Source organism: Eretmochelys imbricata, chromosome 3 (assembly GCF_965152235.1).
Source record: "Eretmochelys imbricata isolate rEreImb1 chromosome 3, rEreImb1.hap1, whole genome shotgun sequence".
Classification (NCBI taxonomy): Eukaryota; Metazoa; Chordata; order Testudines; family Cheloniidae; genus Eretmochelys; species Eretmochelys imbricata.
Window position 1 is genome coordinate 60,343,136 of NC_135574.1, and position 22,685 is coordinate 60,365,820.

A 22,685-nucleotide genomic window follows, 5' to 3' on the forward strand; every position below is an offset into this window, starting at 1 on the left:
GTTTTAAGATTTCCACCTGTTCACCTGGTATGGAAGTAAGGCTTACTGGTCTATAATTTCTATAATCACCCTAGTGCCTCCTTTAAAGACAGGTACGACATACACAACTTTTTAATTCTCAACTATAGTAGCTGATTTAAGAGTAGACTTATTTTTGTTAGCAGCTGAGCTCAGTCACTTCACTGTCCAGTTCCTCAGAACTTTTGAGTGTATACAGTCCAACCTTTGTGACTTACAGATCTTTATTTTACCCGTGTGCTCCTCTATAACAGTGCCTCATCTTTATTACTTGAAGAGAATAAGCCTGAGGTAGGTATTTTCTCAACAGCCTCTGAGTGGTGAAGACCAGTGAAAAGAAATCACTAAATTTTTCTGCTTCTCTTACTCTGGTAATCCAGTAAATTAATCTGTTCTTTTGCAGGATATGATTCAGAGAAATTATAATAGTGGAATATTTTGAAGGAACAAACCAACACAACTTCAGTGACAATAACTTTGGCTCTGTGCCAGGCAAATCAACAATGGGTGCTATCTTTTCATGAATAGTACATGTGGAAAAATATCAGAAAAAAGAGGAAATCCCTGCATGGTAGTATTCGTCAATATTGAGAAGGCTTATATGACCCTGTTCTGAGAAAAGTCATCTCTTGGTGTATGAGAATGAAACAGATACCTGAAGGCACATCAGAGGGTGCTGTTACCACAGTTAGGCCATGTGGAGAAACTGAACAGCTTCTAGTAAGAGTTGGAGTACATCAAGGCTTGGCGCGAAACCTCTCTTTGTTCACATTGGTGCTCGATGCATTAGAGGGGTATCTTGATATCTTGAAGACAATGAGACTGCAAGTCTAGAGGGACCAGCCACCAACAAAGATACAGAAGTTCAAGTACCTAGGTTCAATAACACAGGATAATGTTGAACTCAATGATGAACTTAACAAGCAGAATAGGAAAGGCCTGGACTAAATGGAGAGAAGTGAGCGGAGTGGTCTATGCTAGGAAAATGCCTATCAAACTGAAAGTAAGACCTACAAGACCGTATTAACCCTTCATTTCTGTATGGCTCAAAATGCTGGGCACTGAGGAAGAGACAAGAGCAGATCTTGAATGCAGTGGAAATGAAAATGTTAAGATGGATGCTTGGAGTTACAATGATAGGCACATTTGAACAAATGAATTGGGGAATTTTGAAGCTGGTACTATTTACAGAGAAACTGAAGGAATCCAGGCTTAGCTGGCTTGGGCATGTGAAAAGAAGATTGGCAGAATATACAGGAACAGGACATTAAACTTAGAAGTGAAGGGTAAGAGAAGGGTTGGAAGACCCAAAACTGGATGGATGGATATCATACTGCAGAGTTTCTGAGGAACTGCTTTAAGACAGACTGGGATGGAAAAGAAGGACTCAGAGCCAACCCCATATAGATGGGACTAAGGCTAGAGGAAGAAGGAAGACATAGCTTGACAGTATAGAGAGAACTTCTCAGCTCAATCAAGTTTCTGCCCTTCCTAGTTAGATCTTTTTGTTGCATACAAGCAAGAGATTCTGTACTCTAAGTCACACATTTTGAAGTATAGATAGACACAAAGTAAAATACAGTGTATTGTTCAAACTCAAATGTAGGTGCCTTTTGTATGAAGGTCTTGTGCCTAATTTAAGTAATTTGCAGCTCCTTACATTGCATTAATAAGTGAAAGTATATGACTACTATTCCTATTAAGATTAGTTCTTTTGTTTGTGTCTTTTAGTGTCTTTTAGAGACTACTGCTTTTGAAAGCTGGCATACAAAATGGCACAGTATTGCATAAAAGCACTTCAAAATAGAATGTGGCTAACTTATCAAGCTCCCAAAGGAAAAGTCATTTTCAACCAAAAAATACATGTTTCTTTTCAGCTTCAAAAGGAATATGAAACTAGTACATGGACAGGTTTCTCAGTCACGTCTACAAATGGTAAACTTGAGAATAAACATAAAATGGTACACTTTTCTTGAAAATGGAGTCACAAACCTTTCTTACCTAGCTGATGCTGGAACTCCAGAATTTCAGACACTAGCTGGTCAGTCTTGGTTTTGTAATATCATCTGGTGATCTACAACATTAAAACAAGGATATTCAGGCTTAATTCTTGCACTAATGATTAGGAAAGCCATCAGGATAGAATGGACGGCCAAAGCCATGCAGAAGAGCTGTAGAAAGGTAATTTCTAAAGTTCTATTATAAAACCTATGGACAAGTAAATATTATAGGTTATTAGTAAATTTAGGGATTAGTATTTTTAGCTCTGAAATGGCTAAGGCAAGAGGACAAACAAACAAACCCAAACCTGATTTAGTTGTAAAGTTAATGCACGAAAGTGGACATGTTACTTTGGAGAGGATGAGAATGTATGTGCATGCATTTTACCTTCACACTGAGTTGTTTTTTCATGTTTGCGTAATGTTCCTTGGTTAACGATCTCTGAAGAACTGACACAAGCACTTACGCTACAAGGCACATTGCAAAAGCTAGTAATGGGCTCATCATGTTCAAAAATGGGATTAATTCTTACAGCATTTTCTGGGCCACAGTTGTTGGGAGCAGGACCTCTATAATGCAGAACATTTTTGTTTTATATAAGACTCTGTAACTTAAGGAACATCATTGAAAATTCATTTTAAAATGTGAAGGGAAAAATCATGAGCTGCTTACTCCAAATTAGTCTGGTATTTGTATTTTCTTCTTATCTTAACAATTAAAATGATGACAAGAGAAACAAGGCTCAATAAGCTAAGAACCACAGCTTTTAAAATGAAGGGTTGTATAGGTTCTGGAGCAAACTTTGCACAGCGCTCTCCTTGGTAAAACCGGTGCCTACGTACAGGGCATCTAAACAGGAAGAAGGGGAAAAGCAAAAATATACATAAAAATAAGACTGAGGGCAGGAAATCCAAAGTACTTGTGTCCAAAATACAGGGAAAACTGCCAACAAGTATAAGAACAGTTTTCTCATTGTAATTAATCAAAAAGGGTCTTTCCATGTGAAGCAGCATGATTAATAATACATGGAAGACTATATCTTCAAGTTCATGATGATTAATATAAAACAATTGGAGACTGAAGGATTCTCTCCCCACCCCTGAATCTTAAGGAAGTTTGCATATAGAACAGAGCTTTGTGGCTGATTCCTAGCTCTATAATGAGGCCAAACCAAACCTTGCACTTGAATGCCCTGGAAATTTGTTCCCTCTCTAATGATATCTCTTTTTTAAATCTTTCCTACACACTGCTCATCAGTGACCTCTAACTTGAGAAGTGCTGTCTAGAGCTTTATGCTACTCTACTATAAAATAAACCTCTCCCAAGATGTTGGGTGAGACCTCTGGCTTTTCTGTGAGAATGTAGGTTCATAAATTATCAGAAGTGGAAATCAGTGAGGTTTGAAGTAGTTTTGAAAATGAAGCAAACATTGGACTGAATTCGACATGCCTTACCAAGTTCTTACTTGGAAGTACTTCCATTGGAATCAATGATCTGCTGTTTTCATACCTTTCTTGGTTTTGCTTGCACAAGCTTTTAAAGTTTATCCTGGCATTATATAAGTATGTAACCAGACACAATTCAAAGGCATCGTATTCATTATTTTTAATAAACTTGCATTCTCATTATGTTCGTTATCTGCATTTAAGCTAGGCCATTTGACTCTCTGGACAAAATTCTGACCCTGCAAAATCATGATCTTGGGTTGATATATTATGGACATTAGAGCCAAGCTAACTTTATCGTTGCAAAATACAGCAAGTCTGCTACCGTGAGTTTGCATATAGGGAATTCAGCAGTGTCCCTTCAGAACTCAATCTGAGCTTCAAGTGTCAACATCCCATTCTTCTCTAAGGCCTGGTCTACACTAAGGGGGGGCGGGGATCGATCTAAGATACGCAACTTCAGCTACGAGAATAGCGTAGCTGAAGTCGACATATCTTAGATTGACTTAGAATCACTTACTTCGCTTCCTCGCGGCATGGGATCGATGGCCGCCGCTCCCCCGTCGACTCCGCTTCCACCTCTCACCCTGGTGGAGTTCTGGAGTCGACGGCAGAGCAATCAGGGATCGATTTATCACGTCTACATTAGATGCCATAAATAGATCCCAGATAGATTGATCACTACCCGCCGATCCAGCGGGTAGTGTAGATGTGGCCTTAAGAAGCCAACAGGGGCAAAAAGAGTTAAGGTAACTCAACTATTGTACATTTTAAACACTAACCATATACAATGTAGTGGATAATTCTTCTACAGTCATGATGATATGCAGAAATTGTTCAATGTTCTTATTGTTTGTAGCTGATATTAAATGCTCTAATTAGCATATACTGACCTCTTGAGGTCAGTACTAAGAATGATTGACAGGGCTAATTAGATCTGTACTCCGCTTGTTACAATGGCAGTCAATCAACTGCCATTGTAACACTCAGGTTCTGGACATCCTGTGTAAGAGTCAATCAACTGCCATTGTAACACTCAGGTTCTGGACATCCTGTGTAAGAGCCTCATAGTCTTTGACCTACTGTACAATCTACACTCCCTTTGAACACTAGAATTTGGTGCCATAAGGGGAAGTTTGTATATCTGGATTGTATGACATTCTCCGTAACTGGCCCACACTCCTGAATTTGTTACCTGTGGAAATATTTATGATGTCTGGTCAAATTTGCAAAGAGTTGCAAGAAACATCATGCCTTCCCAACTAATGGAATCCTGGCTCACTTGATTACTTTGAAAACTCTGGGCATACAAAGTTTGATCATACAAAGATCTTGACTGTCTCAACATATGCCTTGTAAGGTGGCCAGCTATTATAGTGGTGGATGCCATATATATATGCTTACAATAGTATTTTAAAATGTATTTCATATAAACCAGCCAAAAGTTAATTCCTCACAGATATACCTATTTACCAATAGCCAAAAATGTGAACTGATGTTGTTTGATTTTCCAAAATGTCAGAATAGTTGCATTTTGAAAATCAAGAACCACCAAGAAGAATATCATTTCAAGTTATTTGTAATCTAGGTCAATGATGCTTCCTTTCTAATAAATGTACTCTTTCTAATAAAGAACTAGACTGTGTGATGCTTTTACTGATATTGTGCAGTACTTGAATCCTTAAATAGTCCCACTGACTTCAGTGGAACTATTCATGGTCTAAGCTAGTTTGTCAATGGAACAATACCACAATCTAGATCAAAATGTCTAGAATTTTATACTTGCTGGCTTGCTCTTGATACTCCTGAAAAAGGGTAATCTCGATTCCAACTCTTTGTGTAACTGATTTTTCAGGAACTATTGTTCAGCAGAATTATTGAGAAATATAATTTGCCTACCTGCAGACAGCTCCTTTTCCTGGAACTAATTCACATTTTCCGCCGTTAACACAAAGATGTGGCTGCATCTCACATAGACTCCGACATGGCAGTCCATCTCGGCTTGCGTAACCAGATTTACAAAGGCAGTCTGCTTCTTTTGTCCATTCATTTGTTATGCACTGTGAAAATTCATCACATGCCATGAATTTGCATGGGTCCGCTCGATCAGCTGTAATAAGATAGAGACATTATTAGTGGATGCGTTGATGCATTATCTCAGTGTACTTGGCAGAACTTGTGGCAGCTACAGAGAATAAAAGAGATTCACTACAGCCAGGCTCCTTCTATATCAATTGGTGGGGATATCTCAGCATAAAAGGAATATGTACATTTTTCTTTCCTCAGATACCACAGAAAATTGCTATGTTATATTTTCTTGCACAATCGGTTTCCTTCCCACATATTCAGAGTCATGTTTTTATGTTTGAACTGTAGAGTCTTTTTTGCATGTGGGTATTCTGATTCCATCATCTTTTACTTTTGGGGAGCGCTAGTACTATATTTGCACATATATATACAAGAAATGTGATTCTTTTCACAAATAGCTTGCAATCTGATTAAGGGCAAGGAAAAAAACTGCACCGTCCCTGTATGTTGTACACAGGGTGACACTACTAGCTAGAAATGGTGGCATTCTCTAGGGGAGATCCATGTGTGAATGGCTTTGTGGAAATAAGGTGGTTTACCTTTTAGGACAATCTCCTTTCATGAGGTGTATGAAACCATCACCACTTGCTGGTTTTCTGGGTTTGGGAAGGAGGCTGCCATGAGACACTGTACTGGGGAAGATGAAGGTCTATGGATGCTAGAAGAAAGGACAAAGCCAGGACTGCAGCCTGAAGCCATATTTCCTCCTCCCAAGCACCTCTAATTCTCCTGTGGACTGCCTTGCCCTGCTTCCTCCTGTTGCCAGGTTTCATCCCCAGCCTCTCTCAAAAAGTCAGCAGGGGACTCAGCATGAGTTTTCCCAGCATGACCCGGCTGTTAGATGGAGGCACTGGTGAGGAAGACTAGATCCAGTGTAGGAGTATCATTTGGCACCTGGAAGGAAGTATGGGAGAGGAGGAGGGAGATGAGAGCCAGGCTAACTCCTTAGCCCCGAGGATACAGTTAATGAATAGCAAACAATTCAACAGGGCCTCGAAGGTGCATATGAGAAGCCTGAACTGTTAAACCGAACTGAGAAAACGCAGCCTTTACCATAGCTGTAGAGATCAGCATGGGTCTATTGTATAAAGATTAACTATCAACAGCTCTTAAAATGTCAGCTGGGGATGTTATCTCTGCAATAATGGGCCGTCTGTTTATTTTTCCTAGAAAGGCAAATCTTTAGTTTCAAAAGAGGATTCACATTGGACAGCCTACCTACTAATAACTATAAACCCGTTGGTTGAGATTTTCAAAGCTTTTAGAGGATATGGCTGACCAGTGCCATCAATTTCCATGAGAACTGAACACTGAGTCCTCCCTGGTGGCACTGAAAATCTCAGCCATGCTTAAGGGTGCTCATATCTGCCTATACAAGTAGTGAAATGGATTGAATGATCAATAGGTCTCTTTCAGCTCTAACCTTCTATATAATTCCATGATTAGCTTCTCCATAAAATTAAAGACTAGGGAGACAGTTTTAAATCATCTTTGGTACTCATAAGATGATATCACTTTGGCATCCACTTTGTTATTGGAACAAAGAACTTTGTATTGTACTAAGTCTGAACCAAAACAACAACAACAAAACACACTGTGTCAGCAATAATAATTAAGTAAGTATCTGTAAAGGCTGACAAATCCCTGTCTAAATGTAATAGAAAAAATTCTTTACTGTATTAATAATTTTTGAATGAAAATTAAAAAAATCATTTTGTAGCAAAGCAATAAGTTTGTAAATCAAAAATTGTTAGCTTTTATTTTACAGAAGGAAGTGAAATAACTTAAACAGGTTTTAGCCTGGAGTGGAATTCTGTATCAATGTTCACAGAGAAACAATTTTTCTCTTAAAAAAATAAAATAAAAAGCCTGTTAGATAGAAACAAAAAATACTAGCTGGATCCATTGAAATATGTCATCCTGACTCCCAGCAGCATTTTACAAGGCTAGTTATTGACTAGATGACTCTCACTAGTGTCTATCTTAGCTTGCTTATAAGTAAAAATAAAATAAATAAATACATAAAATTGTCAAAATAAATTGAAACTTTGATTAAATATTTTTGGGAAAAAAGTGTGTGTGTAATAGACATAATAGAATTAGGATTATGCTTAGACTTGTAGATTGTTAAGGCCAGAAAGACCATTAGATTATCTTGTTTGACCTTTTTGTGCATTGCAGGCCTTTGAATTTCATTCAGTTACTCCTGTAATGTGCCCAATAACCTGCATTTGAATAAAGCATATCGTCCACAACGGCATCCATTCTTAATCTGAAGACTGCAAGAAATGGAGAAGCCACCACTTCCATCAACATCATTCCTGATGACACTGTACCTCTGATGTGAAATTTATTCACTCTTCTTCACAAACGGTGGGGCATGTATTCAGAATGCTTTTTTAAACCGTTAAAATTGACTTTTACAATATTCAAGAAGCTTGCTTTTTGTGCTCATGTAAGGAATACCAGTCATGAAAGCTTGCTTTTTGTGCTCATGTAAGGAATACCAGCCATGAAATAAGGATTTACCATTCTTTCTGTTCGCTAAGGACAAAGTAGAATTGATAGGTTCACTTACTACTTTCAAAATGGTGTTTCAAGGTAGTGATCAGACTCTTGACTGATTCAGGTTGGAGTCATGTTGATCCTTAGAAAAACATGCTTTCCAGACTACGGGCGGACCATTTCCATGGCTAATGAGTTGGGGAATCTGTTTATGTACAACTTATGAATTCTGGTGGTTGTTATGAAATTGTTGTATCTTGGAATGCCTCTATCTGGATGTGGGATCCACGATTTGCTGACAGACCTGTAGCACGTACCTACCAGATGAGGGACAATGGTTGGCTACTAAAATAGTTGTCTATTCAGGTGAAAACCTTGAGACAAAAGACTGGCCTTTTACCTAGGAGAACTGGTTTGTCAGAGGAGAGGTTGCTTGCTAGCATTGTCTCTTGGTAGGGATGTGTGATCACCTGTTGAGGCTGATAAGGAAGTCACCTGAAAAAGGGTGCTGCAGTTTATAAAAGAAAGGGTCATTTTAGCGAGCGAGAGAGAGGAAGTTTCGGGCAGAAAAGAAGGAAATGCGAAGGCTTTTGTAGCAGTGGGATCTAATTTAACTGTGGATCAACCAAGGTAAGGGAAAGTTAGCTGATCTAGAGAGGGAAAGAGGCTCCATGTTTCTGAGCTGAGACACTGAGCTTCAGGAGAAGGATCCCAGGCATCCCAGAGGCCTCTGTCCAAGCCCAAAGAACTCTCCAGAATGGTGAGGTAACTGATGGAGGGGAAATGCATGTCTTATGACTAGAGTTGTGTATTTCTCATGCTGTTAAGTAAAGAGTAAATTGTGTTTAGAGTCCTGTGCAAAGTCTTTGTGCTTTCACTGTCATGTGCCCCTGAAGAGGTAGACCAGAAGACAAACCAGAAAGCCAACAACTCCAGTGGGATTCTGGGGAATATGCAAGAGCTGCTGGGGATGCGTGAGGATATGGCACTAGTTTCAGGGCCTAGGCAATTGGGCTGCGGGGTCCACACTGTCAAGTGGGATGTCAGACTTGAAGGCCACACATGGAGTGTGTGCCTAGAGGCCCAAAGCCAGGGACAATACCTGAACTCTGTCTAGCCCCAGCAAGCTAAGAGTTCGTGGAGTTGTGTTTGGATCCCCTCATAGCAGTCTGGCTAATGTTAAGCAGAGGGAACCTGACATCATGCATTTAAATATTTGTGCAATCCTGTTTTACTTTCTTGCTGGAATCTGTACCACTTCATAATTTATACATGGAAACAGTGAGTCCTGCAGGTAGTTCATTTCTCTCAGTTGCATCTCTTTGTAGTCTTTAAAGTTAATATTTACTCTTTCCTTGCCTTTTCCACAGCTACATGGAGAGCTTTCCCTTTCTCATTTTATTTCCCTACATCTTCATCTCTTCGGTTCAGATGCATTTGCTTGCAAAGATACAATTTGTATTAGCATCCCTTTAGTAATTGTTGTAGTGAGAACAGGTTGAATGCATTGTACTGTGCATTCATCTCAGATTACATTTGGCTGTCTCCCTAGTTATCAGTTAACATTTCTGTTCTCGCATTATTAAAGGAATGCATTCTTTAAAGTAAAGGATGCTGTATGGAGAATCATGGGAGAACATAGTTAGAGACAATTCTGCTTTCTGAGTCAGATGCTGTCTTTTTCTTCTCTGGTTCTTTACCTTTAAGGCTAGTCTCATGAAAGCAGGCTATATCTGAGCTCTTCTTCTCCTCCTACTTATCCCGCTGCTTATTTTAGCTTGTTAAATGAACTTATTTTTCCTGAGGATATCAGTGGATATTTTAACTAAAATCTTTTCAGTAGGGGTCTGAGAGATCGTGATAGAGCTGTTCATCTAATTAGTTCATTGATTAAAATATTAACATCTACATTAGTTTCATGTCCTCTTGTAAGTTCCCCATTTTAACTATAATATTTTAGTTTCATGGAAGTGATTTTTTACTGTGATGTCAAAGGCAGCATCAGTACCACAGGAACTAGGTTCTAGCTAAGTTTTACTCGGTGTGTACATCAGCACTGTAGTTTTCAGGCGTTTGAAGCTATCACTTTTTAGCTGTTAGAGTTTGGCATAAAGCATTCTTCTGAGCTATACTGTGTCATGTTTTCCTGTAACGTTGTGTCATTTTCCTTAATATAATTCTGGCTGGACAATGTGACATCACAATTTGTTGCCATATTTTCACTTTGGTTTGATGATTAAAAAATACTTGCAGGTATTTGCGAATGGCTTTGACAGGTCTTTTGGCTGCTTCTTGCAGAAGGCTGAGATTTGTTTGTTTGAATATTTAGTTGTGGTACACCATTGTTTCCACTAGATGGCTCTCATTTTCACAAATGAAAGGGGATTTACTTGAATTTAATTCAAGAAGATTTAAACATGTCTTAAACCTGTAGATTTTTTTGAGGTGATTTCAATTTCTATGGGAAAACAGTAGAGAAAATGGTGGCATAGGACTCTACAAGTATGATGCTAAATGAGGAATGAATATGTCAATAAACAGCATCAGGGAGAGATCGGGTTTATGAGATGGAATGTGTTCCAATCACTGCTGATGACTTTAAAAGTGTGTTGATAGCCTGACAAACATTATCATAATTGGGAAAGTTTCTAAGTATCCCCAAGTTATTTCTGGTTGCCATAATTTCCTACTAAAATGAAAGATCAAGGGCAGTCTGACATACTGGAAGCCCAATATTAATAGTCTTTAAAATAAAAATGTCTTTTTTCCAGTTGTGTTGGGTAAAGCCATCAATTGTATCAGTGCTATGAAAGGTCAGCTGTACAGTTTTTGTTTTTACATTTTTAGTAACACAAGCTTACCTGGCTCAATATCAAGAGAGTAGCTGTCAATTTCCAAATTCAGGCGCTGGGCTGCAGCATCGCAAAAGTCTTCCAAAACACAGTGCACAGCTTCTGTGATATTGTATGGAACAGTCTTAGCAAACTTCATTTTGCTATTGACAATCACACTTCCATTTCTGAAGTTAAGTATTTCCAGTTGCTTAAATCCTGTAAGGTTGGATTGAAGATATGGAAGCAGCTGCAAAACAGGAAGTTGGTTTACTTTAAATCCCCGTCAATGCCTAGCTGCAATTAATTTCACTTATATTCACTTTTCATTACCAGGTACCTGAATCACCAACTTATTTTTCTGGCTTTAATAATAGTGCTTAACTACCAAGTCCAGTTTTCTGTTTGCCTTGATTAGTCTCTGTATTTGCATCTTTCTCAATAGTGAACTGAGATGGATGGACGCTAGTTTTCCTTGTAATGAAACACAGTGTTTGGGGAATTTATGGGTCTGAATAAAGAAAAATCACCTCACTAAAAAGCCAACTTCAATTATTTTCAAAGGGTTCCATCCAGGCAAGTGAGAGCACAATATAATAGGCATGTTACTGTTGCCCAATGGTCCAGCAGTATCTCTGGGGAAAATCTATATCTAATCACATTCACTTTGATAACTCATGATGTATTTTAAAAGGATTGATAAGAATTGAATCCTTATGCTGGATTTATTAGGTGTAATCAGTGTTACCATACCACTGAAGTGGAGCTAAGAAAAATCCAATTAAAATTACTTGCCAAGAATATGTGTGTGTGGTTTCTTGCATAGGTAAATATTTTTCTCTCTCTCTTTTTTTTTTACATGTATTCTCGTTCATAAACCACTGCTATCTGTTATCCAGCCAGCATCACAGACTAAAAAAAAAGTTACTTGTTACAGTAGTTCAAGGTGTTTTATTAAACTGGACGACAGGGCCCTATACTGTGCTCTACTTCATACAGTTGTGTTTTCCAGCTCCTCCTTAGTTTACTGATCTGGTCAGAATAAATCCGTTTTCTAGATGAATGCCCCAGTAGCTTGTCTCTTTTTATTGCTTCTGCTAATCTGGGGAGCAATAATATAAGCTAACAAGGAAAATCTTTGTTCTTTAATGTGTGCTCGAATACTATACATCGCAGACTATGTTTTTACTCACCAGCTGCATGAATTGTTGCTCTAGTGCCCTGTATTCCAGAGAACTCCTGTTGAAGAGGTCATCAGAAAAATGCATGTTGGTTACTTTCAGGCTGAAGAAAACCACCAGCTCTTTGCCTTTGGCTGCCGTTGTCATGGAGCTAGTGGTTACATACTTCAGTGTAGGAGCCGGAGTGGCTCCTGCTGGCTGGCTCGCCAACCCGGAAATATATCCACTGCCATACTCTACTTCATCCATCGTTGCTGTGCTCATTGTGTGGACTCTGTCCAGTTCTGCAGCAATATCCTGCACTCCTGTTTTGAAGCCAGTAGGGATGCTGCTATCAGCTGCTGGCGTTGGTGAACTGGTTATTTCAAAGGACTGATCTATGATAATGGAGTGGCTGTGAGGTGGACTAATCACTGCTGGCAGTAGTGTGATTTGGTCAGTGGGTAATGTGGCTATGATGACTTCTTCAGGCAGGGAGGTGGTGTGGTCACTTGAATCAATAAAGAAAGGCAAAGTTCTGTCTGTCGATAAAATATCATCACCTGATGATTCTGGAGGATCTATGATCTTTACGGCTGCAAAAGGTGGGGGGAGGCAAATATTTAACTTTGAAAAATATACATAATGAAATATTTATATAGCATTTCAAGTGAGACATTTTAAGGAGAATATACTCCTCATTGGAACATGACAGTCTTATTATGACCACTTTCTGATGACTTAGTAAGAAAATGGAGGAAAATGCTCAGTCCACATGGTTACGTGCTGAGCTTTGTGTGTGCTTTGTTTAAGTGATAATTACACTTTGTAAGTGTTTCCCTAACTTCTGCTAACGCACTGTGTGGCTTTGACACACGTAATCCCACTGTCGGTTTACACTGACTGAAAGTGCAGGTTGCAGCTTTGACTTGTCTGCTTGGATCAATGCAGGGCTTGAGTCATTCCTGGCCACTCCCGCTTTGTGAAAGATTAAAGATGGCATTTGCCACTGACCTCAAAATGTGGTTGTACAAACCTGTGCCGCCTCCTCAGATACAAAATACGTCTTTTGTATTTATGCTATTTAAAAAACAAACAAAACCCTCCTAAAGAATCATTTGCTGCATTTAAAACAACCCATTTGCCCCCCGATTATAGGGTCCCTTCAGATGCCTGCTGGAACTCAGAGGCAGTCTAGGAATGTGTCTTAATTCAAATCTTAAGCATGAAGAATGAGACTGTTTGAATTCAAACAAGCAGCTAACTTACTGTAGTAAAATAACAGAAAATGACAGATTTCAACTTCAGACTAAAGAGGGTAACTTCGCTCTTTCCCAGTGGTGCCCTCGTTAGGGGGCTGGATGGGCTCCAAGTCAAAACACCTGACTTGACTTGGCAGGAAAGTGAGGGTGATTTCCAGCCTCTGATGGAATCTGTTCCATCTTTGGACACTACTTTATTATCCCTGCCAGAGATCACTTATCCTGGCAGTATCCTTCAAAAATACTTCTGAAGAGCAAATATTTCCCCTTAGAATGGACTGGACTGGGGGGAGAAAGGGAAAAAAAGAGGTATTTTCAAAATATTCCCAAGTACAGTTTATCCCTAAACCCTCCATATGATCTCCCCTCTCTTCAAATGACACAAGTTGTGAGCCTGTGCTTATCCAATCTGTAGGGTTAGGAACAAATATGCATTTCCACGAGAGAGAACCTTAGTATAAATGCGTTGCCTCGTCTCTTGATAATGGTTACAGGAGACCTTTTCTGTTAAATGGGAAAGTAAAGAAATATGCTACTCCCTCACCCCTCCTGTCTGCAGATAAATCCTGTCAATCAGAGTGTCTCCAAGTCTAAAGGGAATTCTTGTCCTTTCGTGAGCCCATTCTTAAAATATTGCTGCCACTCACTGTTCTTTTAATTACCAATGAGAATTCTTTCATATGTTAGCTGAAAGCTAGTGTTCCTTGGTGGGGAGCTACAAAAATCTCCAAGTCCTCTTTCCTTTAGGATGATCAGACATTCAAAATAGATGCCCTATACCAAAATCTGCCCTCAACTGTATGTGCAGTTCTAAAGACTTCAGAATTAGGCCCTTGAAAAAAAAAAAATCTTCCTGTCTTAGTCACCACCTTGTGCAAGGTGGGAAAATAATGGGTACATATTTTCTTTCATTCATCATTTTGTTTTCCCATGGCTTTGTTATGTGGAGATATATATTCAAATTGATAATTCACTGACCTACCCTGTTTGAGGTATGTTTGGTCAAAGCACTTAAAAAGAGGCTGGTCTTGTGGTTAAGATAATGCAGTGGGCCTTGGAAGATCTGGGTTCAATTCTCAAACTTCCTATGTGATTTTGAGAAAGTCCATTGATCTCTCTCTCTACTTCAATTTCCATTCTTAGAGCTGTTGTGATTCATTCATGTCTGAGAGGCTCTCAGATCCTATGGTGAGAGGGGCATAGAAGTGCCTTGGTAGATGTTTTTGACCTAGAAGGAAACCTTTGGACTGTTTGTCATGGTTTATGATGTAAGCAGTTGAGATGGCATTGCTCAGATGACAGCACTCTGTCATTTGGCATCATCTCATATCATTGAGTTTATACACTTTTGCCAGTATCGGTTTCTAGGGTAAGCAGGTACAAATGTTAAGTCATTCCTTCCTATAAGCTGAGTTCTAGAGTGCTTCATTTTTTTCAAGCGCTCTCCATCTTTTGGATGAATGGATGAACAAAGGTCTTTCTGACTGTCCAGCTTGAACAATTTATTGCCCTTTCTGAAAAAGAATAAGGGTGCAATGGGGTACAGTTCCTTCTTGGGTAAAGCAGAGTCTGTTAACAGCCTTATGGCAGCTGCTTCTGCCTACACAGTCACTACATCAGTTTACTCCACTGCAAACTGCTTGAATACCAGTATGAAAGGCACCATGCAAAAATCAGATTCCAATACTGCTTTAGGCAGGCATTGAGTAACAGGACTGTATATTGTATTTCTATAATTTGCTGATATTTACCTTGGAAAATACAAATACTAGGCAAACTTTTGTTAAATACTTGAGTTTACTATGACAGTAACATTGTATCCCAAAGCATATCACAGTACCCTTGTGGCTATGCAAGAAACAGTCACTCAGAAACAAACACCTGGCTTGCTACAGGGAAGGCAACTGGAGAGATTACATCCTGTAATTTACTCCCCTTCTGGAAGTAGCAGAATCAGAGGTTTGGGGAGGAAGCAACAACAGATAGCAAGGGCATTGGAAGGTGGCTGAATATATCTCTTGCCCTTCTGAAGATAGGGGTTATTAATTATATACTACAATGGTGAACACTCGATAAAAATAGGACACACAGGCAGCGGGTGATAGGAGGCGGCTTGTGGCTCATTCGTCTCTTTCTTCCCTGTTACAAGCCCGGCAAACCTTCCCGACCAATTCTGCTGCCTTCTCCTTCACAAGTGCAGACCCCTATTCGTTGAACACCTTATTATTTTGGACAAAAGTACCCTTAGTCACAACAGTATCCTTATTTAGATAAGGTGATTTTTCTAATTAATAGGTAAACTTTGATTCTGATTGCTGGTTGAATGATTAGGGACAGGTTCTGATTTCATTTACTTCAGGAGTGAACTGACAGAAAACAGTGGAACTACCTGGGTATAAGACCTGGCCAAGTGAGATGAAGCTAACTGGATTTGAATTGAGCATTAAAAGCTCAGCGCAATGATTCTAGGAAGCTGAACAGGTTGTATGGAAAGAAGAATTATATCCTGGTGACATTGTATAGCTAGATGTTAAAATCAGTCAGAACACCAGTTTGCTTACATTACACAACTGCATTTTGACAGATCACCCACCTAATGGCTCCTTCTTCAAGTGACTTTTATATAAAATACACACCATGCAACAACGTTCAACACTAAAAGGAAGTCAGAGCATTGACACTTGGGGAAAAGAAAACAGTACTGTTAAATCCATGAGTGACACTATTGATTGTTGGATGCTATGAAAGTGTAAAAACACCACTGAATGAAATGGAGAGGCTGAGGGCGTATTTATTCTAAGACCACTTTACAGATCCCTGAAAGTGCAAAGGGGCTATAAAATGAGAGTCAATCTATATTTTCTTCCACACAAGAGTGCAGGCACAACATACAATTTGCACTGTTGAAAATGTAATACAGGAACTATCGTCCTATTAGGGCCAGAAGAGAAATCTCAGGACACTGGATGAAACTGAAGCCATGTACAGTATTCAGTTACATTAATGGTGTATGTGATGTCCACAGTAAATGCTATACCAAAGTATGGGGCCTTAACATTTGATTAAAATCCTCAGGTGCTGCCACAATAGAAACAATAAACAATAATACAACTGCATACATAATTAGTTTGTCAGTGCAAAGACCTCCTCCTGTGTCATTCAGCATTAAAACTGGGGTCCATACTGCAAATACCATCAAATCAGAAACTGAGTATGTATATCTCATAAACTGAAGTTGCAGAAATGTTTCTAAATACAAAAATAATGAACTCCCTCTGCCCTTATCCAAGTAAATTGGGTTTTGGTTAGCACAAACAGGTAGAGCTGTGTATATGACAGTCAATAGGCATATATGCTAAACAGTCTCCTTTAGTTGTAATATATGTGTGTGTGTGTGTATAAATTTAATAAAATCAAATTACAGGAGCTTTAAAATCTATATCCCCATTTTATTGACAGCTGTAGCAATAAATCATTCCCATCTCCTCACTTTCATGGTTTGTTGTGACACTGATCAATCAGGGAATGGGCAGAGTTTTATATCAAATAAACCTAACCATGTCCTGTGGTAAATAAGTCCTCTCTTTTATTGATGGCACAATCAGCTGTTAGATTGACAGTGAATAAGACAAGATTGCAGTGAGGTACAAGTGTGCTCAGAAATAGGTTTTAGTTTGGTGGAGATTAGTGTTGGATAAACAATTTTTTTAGGAAAATCACCAACCCTCTGGAGTATCCCTGTCCCAAAATGATAAATTAAAATGGAATATTTATGGGCTTGAGTTTGGCAGACTGTGAAATTGTGATGGTATTTGTGAGACAGGTAGTTTTAAGTGACTCATCTGAATTCACACAGTGAATTTTAGGCCTTGAATACAATACAATTCTGATGCCCAGCCCTGTGTGTTAGCAACAATGCATCTATATTACGATAGTAATAACTCAAACACTACTTGTGAAGATGAGTACTATTTCTTTATAGCAGGAATCTAGGCAGAAGAGGGTTTGGGAGAAGTGCTAACAGAAACTCTGCAGTGAAGCAGAGGGAGAGAGACTAGGTTTAGGGATAATATTGCTTACTTATTTTAATAAATTACCTTAATCAGCGTGAGAGGAAAGTGACTCTGTGATATTCTCAAATATTGTCCTATGACAGTGTATTGTTGTGTTAGACTGTTATTGTGGAAGATTATAGTATTTTTAAAAGCACTTCCTGTGACGTTGTATGGGGGTGGCGGCTCGTGCATAGCGGGAACCATGCAGCTGTTCATCCGTGCTCAGAAGCTGCACACCCTAGGTGTCTGGACAGGAAACAGTAGCTCACATTAAGGCTCACATTGAGTCCCTGGAGGGCACGGCACCTGAGGATCAGGTGGTTCTCTTGGGTGGAACTCCCTTGGAGGACAAATCTCTCATTGGGCAATGTGGCATCAGCGAGTTTACCACCCTGGAGGTGGCTGCTCGCATGCTGGATGGTAAGGTCCATGGCTCCCTGGCTTGTGCTGGGAAGGTGAGAGGCCAGACTCCCAAGGTTGCCAAGCAAGAGAAGAAGGAGGAGGAGACTGGCCGTGCCGAGAGACACATGCAGTACAATCGGGGCTTTGGCAAGAAGAAGCCAAACTCCTAAATGCCCACTGCTAACTCCTAAATGCCACACCTCACCCAATAAAGCAGATGTCACCCGAAAAAAACAAAACAAAAAACCTGTAAGAGTAACAATACTCCCTAACAATTGGTACTGTACTGATAAAATAGTTTGATATTATGACTCCTGAGTTCTATCCTGTGCAACTACTCTCCTTATAACCCTCATTAACCAAAATCTGCTAGGTGCTATATATACATATAGAAAGACCCTGCTTTGAAGAACCTATGTTCTGAAAGATACAAAGCAGATGAAAGGTGAGGGGGAAATGGGACACAACACCCAAGCAAAGTGATCAGTGTGATGGTTGGCAGATGTATTGCTAGTTCTCCATCTCTCTTGGTTTTAACTGGGCTTTCCGGATTTATAGGAAATACCTTAAATGCATGTTGAGCTGAAGGGCATAGGACAAAGATGTTGGGTCTGGTTCTCAAGGATGCGGAGCTCCCACATTTTCAACTGAAATCAGTGGGAGCTGCAGGTCACCAGTACACACGTCTGAAAAGTCAGAGCCAAGATTCAATCTTAAGAGGGTCTGGGTTCCAATAATAAAATGCCTTTATTATTGGAAATGTTTTATAGCTTATATGAACATTTATTCCAATATTACACAAATCTTTAAAAGTCCCTTTCCGGGTGAATTTACCAGCTACCTACAAAGGGAAGTTGTAACCATTGTCAGCATCAGAATAATCAATTTAAATGATAAACTAGGGCCTAGGAAACAGAGGCCCCAGTTCTCAGTCCCTCCATGGCTAAGACCCTGAATAGAGGGCAGCAGGGGGGCAAAGTTGGGTATGAGACATCTTTGTGCTTCCTGTGGTCTGGGGACATTTGGGGTTGGTGCACAACCACCAATGTAGGTTAGAAGAGCCTCAGGTCTACTCTACCCCCGGTGGGCCGCGAAACACAGAGAATAGCTTTTTCACCCGGTGTTCTAGCCGTGCCCCCAACTTGCCCCTTCACACCAAGGACAGTGGATGGCAGCAGCTCTAATAGTGCTACACCAAAGAGGGACCCTCCCACAGACCATTTTTGCGCCCTTTACGCTACCAGAGCGATATAAAGGCTCCTTACTGCAACAGAGAAGCAGTTCCAGAATCTTTGCATTGTGCTGAGCCTTGTGATTGAGTCCTCGTTTTCTTTTGTGTTTGAATAAGCATGTGTCATATAACACAAGACAGTGTTCCAAAAGACCTTCCATTAAAATCAGTAGAAAAATGAGTGTCAGCCATTTTATGGCAAGCTGCATGGCTCAGCTTCTGTTTGCTCACTGTTCATAACTGATTTTTGATCAAATGATCCTTCTGAGTTGTTAATGCATGAATGAAATATGTAGAAGTTTTGAATCCAAAGACCTTTGCCTTTGGACATTTCCCATTGTTTCTCTGAGTTTTTACTAGACTGTTAACTATTTACTAGATAAACGATTAAGCATACAGAACCATGCTGATAACATTTCTTCAAAGACACTGTTTATAAAGCTTTGGCACTGTATGAAAAAGTGAAACTTTTGCATTTTATTTTGGATTTTCCCAGATGAAGAATGGAAATCCCCACCATGCTGTCTGATCATGAGGATATTATGATGTCTAAAACTAAACTGCTGTTGGCATACGTGTCTAAACATTAAATTAAAAGAGGCCATTTCCTGAACACTCTGCAATATTAAATCGCTGTAAGAGTGATTTTCTAGACACAGAGTTTAATTCCTCAACAGGGAGAACAAATCATGTGGATTTGAGTCACCAAAAAGAATCCTGGCTGTGATCATAAGGTGTTTATTTTACTTATAAAGTTAGATTATCCTTTTGTAATTATTAAAAAACAAATCAACCCCCCAACCTCGTTCTCTAAGAACAAGGAATTATTTTCCCTACAGGGTATAATAGTCTTGGAAAGCTGTATTACCTTGTCTGCATTTTTTTTTCTAGAAAAAAGTTTCAGAGGAAAAATTTGACGCAGCTCTAATCTCGAGTCTTAAACAACCTCAGGTCTCCTAGCTGTTCCTACAAGGGTTACCACCAGTGATGAGCTGCCAAAATCTTAACAATGGGTTCCCTCCTCACCCCACGAGGGGGTCATTGCCCACCCCCGCCCCCTGGGACTCCTGCCCCATCCAATCCCCCCGTGTTCCTTGATGCCCCCCCCAGAACCCCTGCCCCATCCACCCCCTCCCCTGTCCCCGTCTGCCCCCAGAACCAGGCAGGAGGGTTTCGTGGGCACCATAGTGGGTGCCCACCCCACCCCTAAGAGCCAGAGGGACCTGCCGGGGGCGAGGTGGGGAGTTCCGGCAGTGCTTACTTGGGGCAGCTCCCAGGAAGCATCTGGCAGGTCCCTCTGGCTCCTAGGGGTGGGGGAGCGCAGCTGGGGGGGAGCAGGGGGAGTGGCCGCTCCCTCACTGATCACATCAAAAGTGGCACCTTAGGCGCTGACTCCCTGGGTACTCCGGGGCTTGAGCACCACGGGGAAAATTTGGTGGGTGCAGAGCCCCCACCGGCAGCTCTCCGCCCCGCGCCCGGCCCCAGATCACCTCACCTCCGCTCTGCCTCCTCCGCTGAACGCGCCGCCCCACTCTGCTTCTCCACCCCCCTTCCCACGAATCAGCTGTTCGGCAGGCAGCCTGGGAGGGCTGAGAAGCAGGCAGTGGCTTCACACTCAGGCCGAGGGAGGTGGAGGTGAGCTGGGGCGGGAAGCGGTTCCCCTGCACGGCCCCTCCCGGGTTACCTGCTGCGGGGCGGGCAGCCCTCCTCGCGCCCCTCCCGCCCCAGCTGCCCTCCGCTCCGCCTCCCTGGGCCTGAGCAGGAAGCCGCGGCCTGCTTCTCAGCCTGCCCCAGCTTCCCACGCGAACAGCTGATTCGTGGGAAGCCGGGGGGAGGGGGGCGGAGAAGCAGAGAGGGGCGGTGCGTTCGGGGGAGGACCTGGAGGCGGAATGGAGGTGAGCTGGGGCTGGGAGTGGGGCGGGGAGCTGCCGGTGGGTGCTCTGCACCCACCAAATTTTCCCCTTGGGTGCTCTAGGGCTGGAGCACCCATGGAGTCTGCGCCTAAGGCGCCACTTTTGGCCAGTTAAATTTTGAAGCCCTTTTAGAACCGGTTGTCCCTCGCTCAACAACCAGTTCTAAAAGGGCTTCTAAATTTAACCACCGGTTCTAGCTAACCAGTGTGAACCGGCTCCAGTTCAACACTGGTTATCACTTGTCCTGAAATTTTCAGGGCAGTCCCAATTTTCACAGGTCTGTTTTGCATTCTACAACCCTAGCCCAGGACTATTCAATGGTATGTAGTTGCTAACTGTTGTTTAACAAGGCCTGAATTTATTTTGGGAGTCCTCATGCATTGCAGTTGTGCACTGTCATCATATTACCTGTGAAGATGCAGGTGACATCACACTGCCTCTGGGTGAAAACTTGATTTTGTACCACAGGACAAATACAAATGGATAGTAATATTGTACACATACACATAAAAACTACATTAAAATAACACTATTAAGGTTGTGAAGTCAACTCAAAAGATAGAAAATGCCAGAATTAAGGTTGCCTGTACCACTTTAATTTGGGCCCCTTTTTTGTACATGTATTATGATACAGTCTAATTATATTGCAGATGAAGGGTTAGACTCAACAATATTGCTTCCATTCCATGATCTGAATGGGAGGGTGCGGTAGTGGTCACAGACTCTTATTGCCCTAAGTTTAACTCCTTCTGCCATGTCCTCTCCAACTGGTCCCTGCCAGTCCTTTTCTACCTTGGCTTAAAAAATTAACTTAAAAAAAAGCAAAGATGTCTCTACTGAGCATGTGTGAACTTCAGTTTTTCAGAGCCTTATCTCCTGGCCAAATGTGTGGGTGAACTTTTCAGAGGCACATCCCTGATACATAGGCCACTCTGCCAAATTTCAAGTCCGTGTTTCAAAGCATGGAGGTGTGAGAGCTTTTCAAAGAAAAAGCTATGAGAATTTTTTAATGTGGGCAAAACAAAGTGTTTTCTCCTAGTCTTGGTCTCAGGAATGGCTGAACAATTTGGGCTGATTTCTTTCCCCCCCACCCCCCAAAAAAAATTAATTTAGCCTGAGGCAACACTCAATATATACAATTTCAGTCCAAACTGTTAAAATCTCGCAAAGTTATAAGCCCCTGAAAACAGGCTCTTTTAATGGGAAGTGTCAGCAACCTTAATAATTGGTGATGCTACTAGCACAATCTATAATACATACTACAGACTAGAGAAAATTTACTCTCTAAGGGTATGTCTTCACTGGAGTGGGAGAATTAATTTCCAGTTCAAGGAGATGTACCTGCATTAGCTCTTATCGACCTAGCATGCTAAAAGTACAAGTGTAGCTTCAGCAGTAGGGCTGGCTAGCTACCTTGTATACATAGCTAGTGTTTTGAATGCATATGTATTTGGGGAAGTTAGCCCCTTCTGCAGCTCGCGCTGCCATGGCTACACTTACACTTTTAGCATGCTAGCTTGATCTGAGCTATCGTGGCTATATCTCCTTGAGCTAGGAATTACTTGTCCAGCTTGAAATGTAGCCACACCCTAGATCGGAGAGCTATTTTCTTCACATACATGAAACAATGACATCTAAATTTAAACCACAAGATCTTCAGTTGTATTTATTACAGCCCCATAGTCAGTGTGCTGATCAGTGAGGACCCCAGTATGGGGATGCAGCTCCTTAGGTAACCATAAGCTCAAATGCACACTGCCATACTTGGGTATGC

At 40.9% G+C, this 22,685-nt stretch overlaps 1 protein-coding gene across 1 annotated transcript in view; it reads right to left on the minus strand.

The window, feature by feature from the left end:
• Nucleotides 1-2,052: 2,052 nt before the first annotated feature.
• IMPG1 (interphotoreceptor matrix proteoglycan 1) overlaps nucleotides 2,053-22,685 on the minus strand; it is an 89,160-nt gene continuing 68,527 nt past the window's right edge. Inside the window, exons 13-16 of the mRNA XM_077811622.1 lie at nucleotides 12,082-12,644; nucleotides 10,919-11,138; nucleotides 5,364-5,574; nucleotides 2,053-2,092 (exon numbers count right to left, since the gene is read on the minus strand). Of these exons, the coding sequence (XP_077667748.1) occupies nucleotides 2,053-2,092; nucleotides 5,364-5,574; nucleotides 10,919-11,138; nucleotides 12,082-12,644 (1,034 nt within the window). The remainder of the gene's footprint in view (nucleotides 2,093-5,363; nucleotides 5,575-10,918; nucleotides 11,139-12,081; nucleotides 12,645-22,685) is intronic.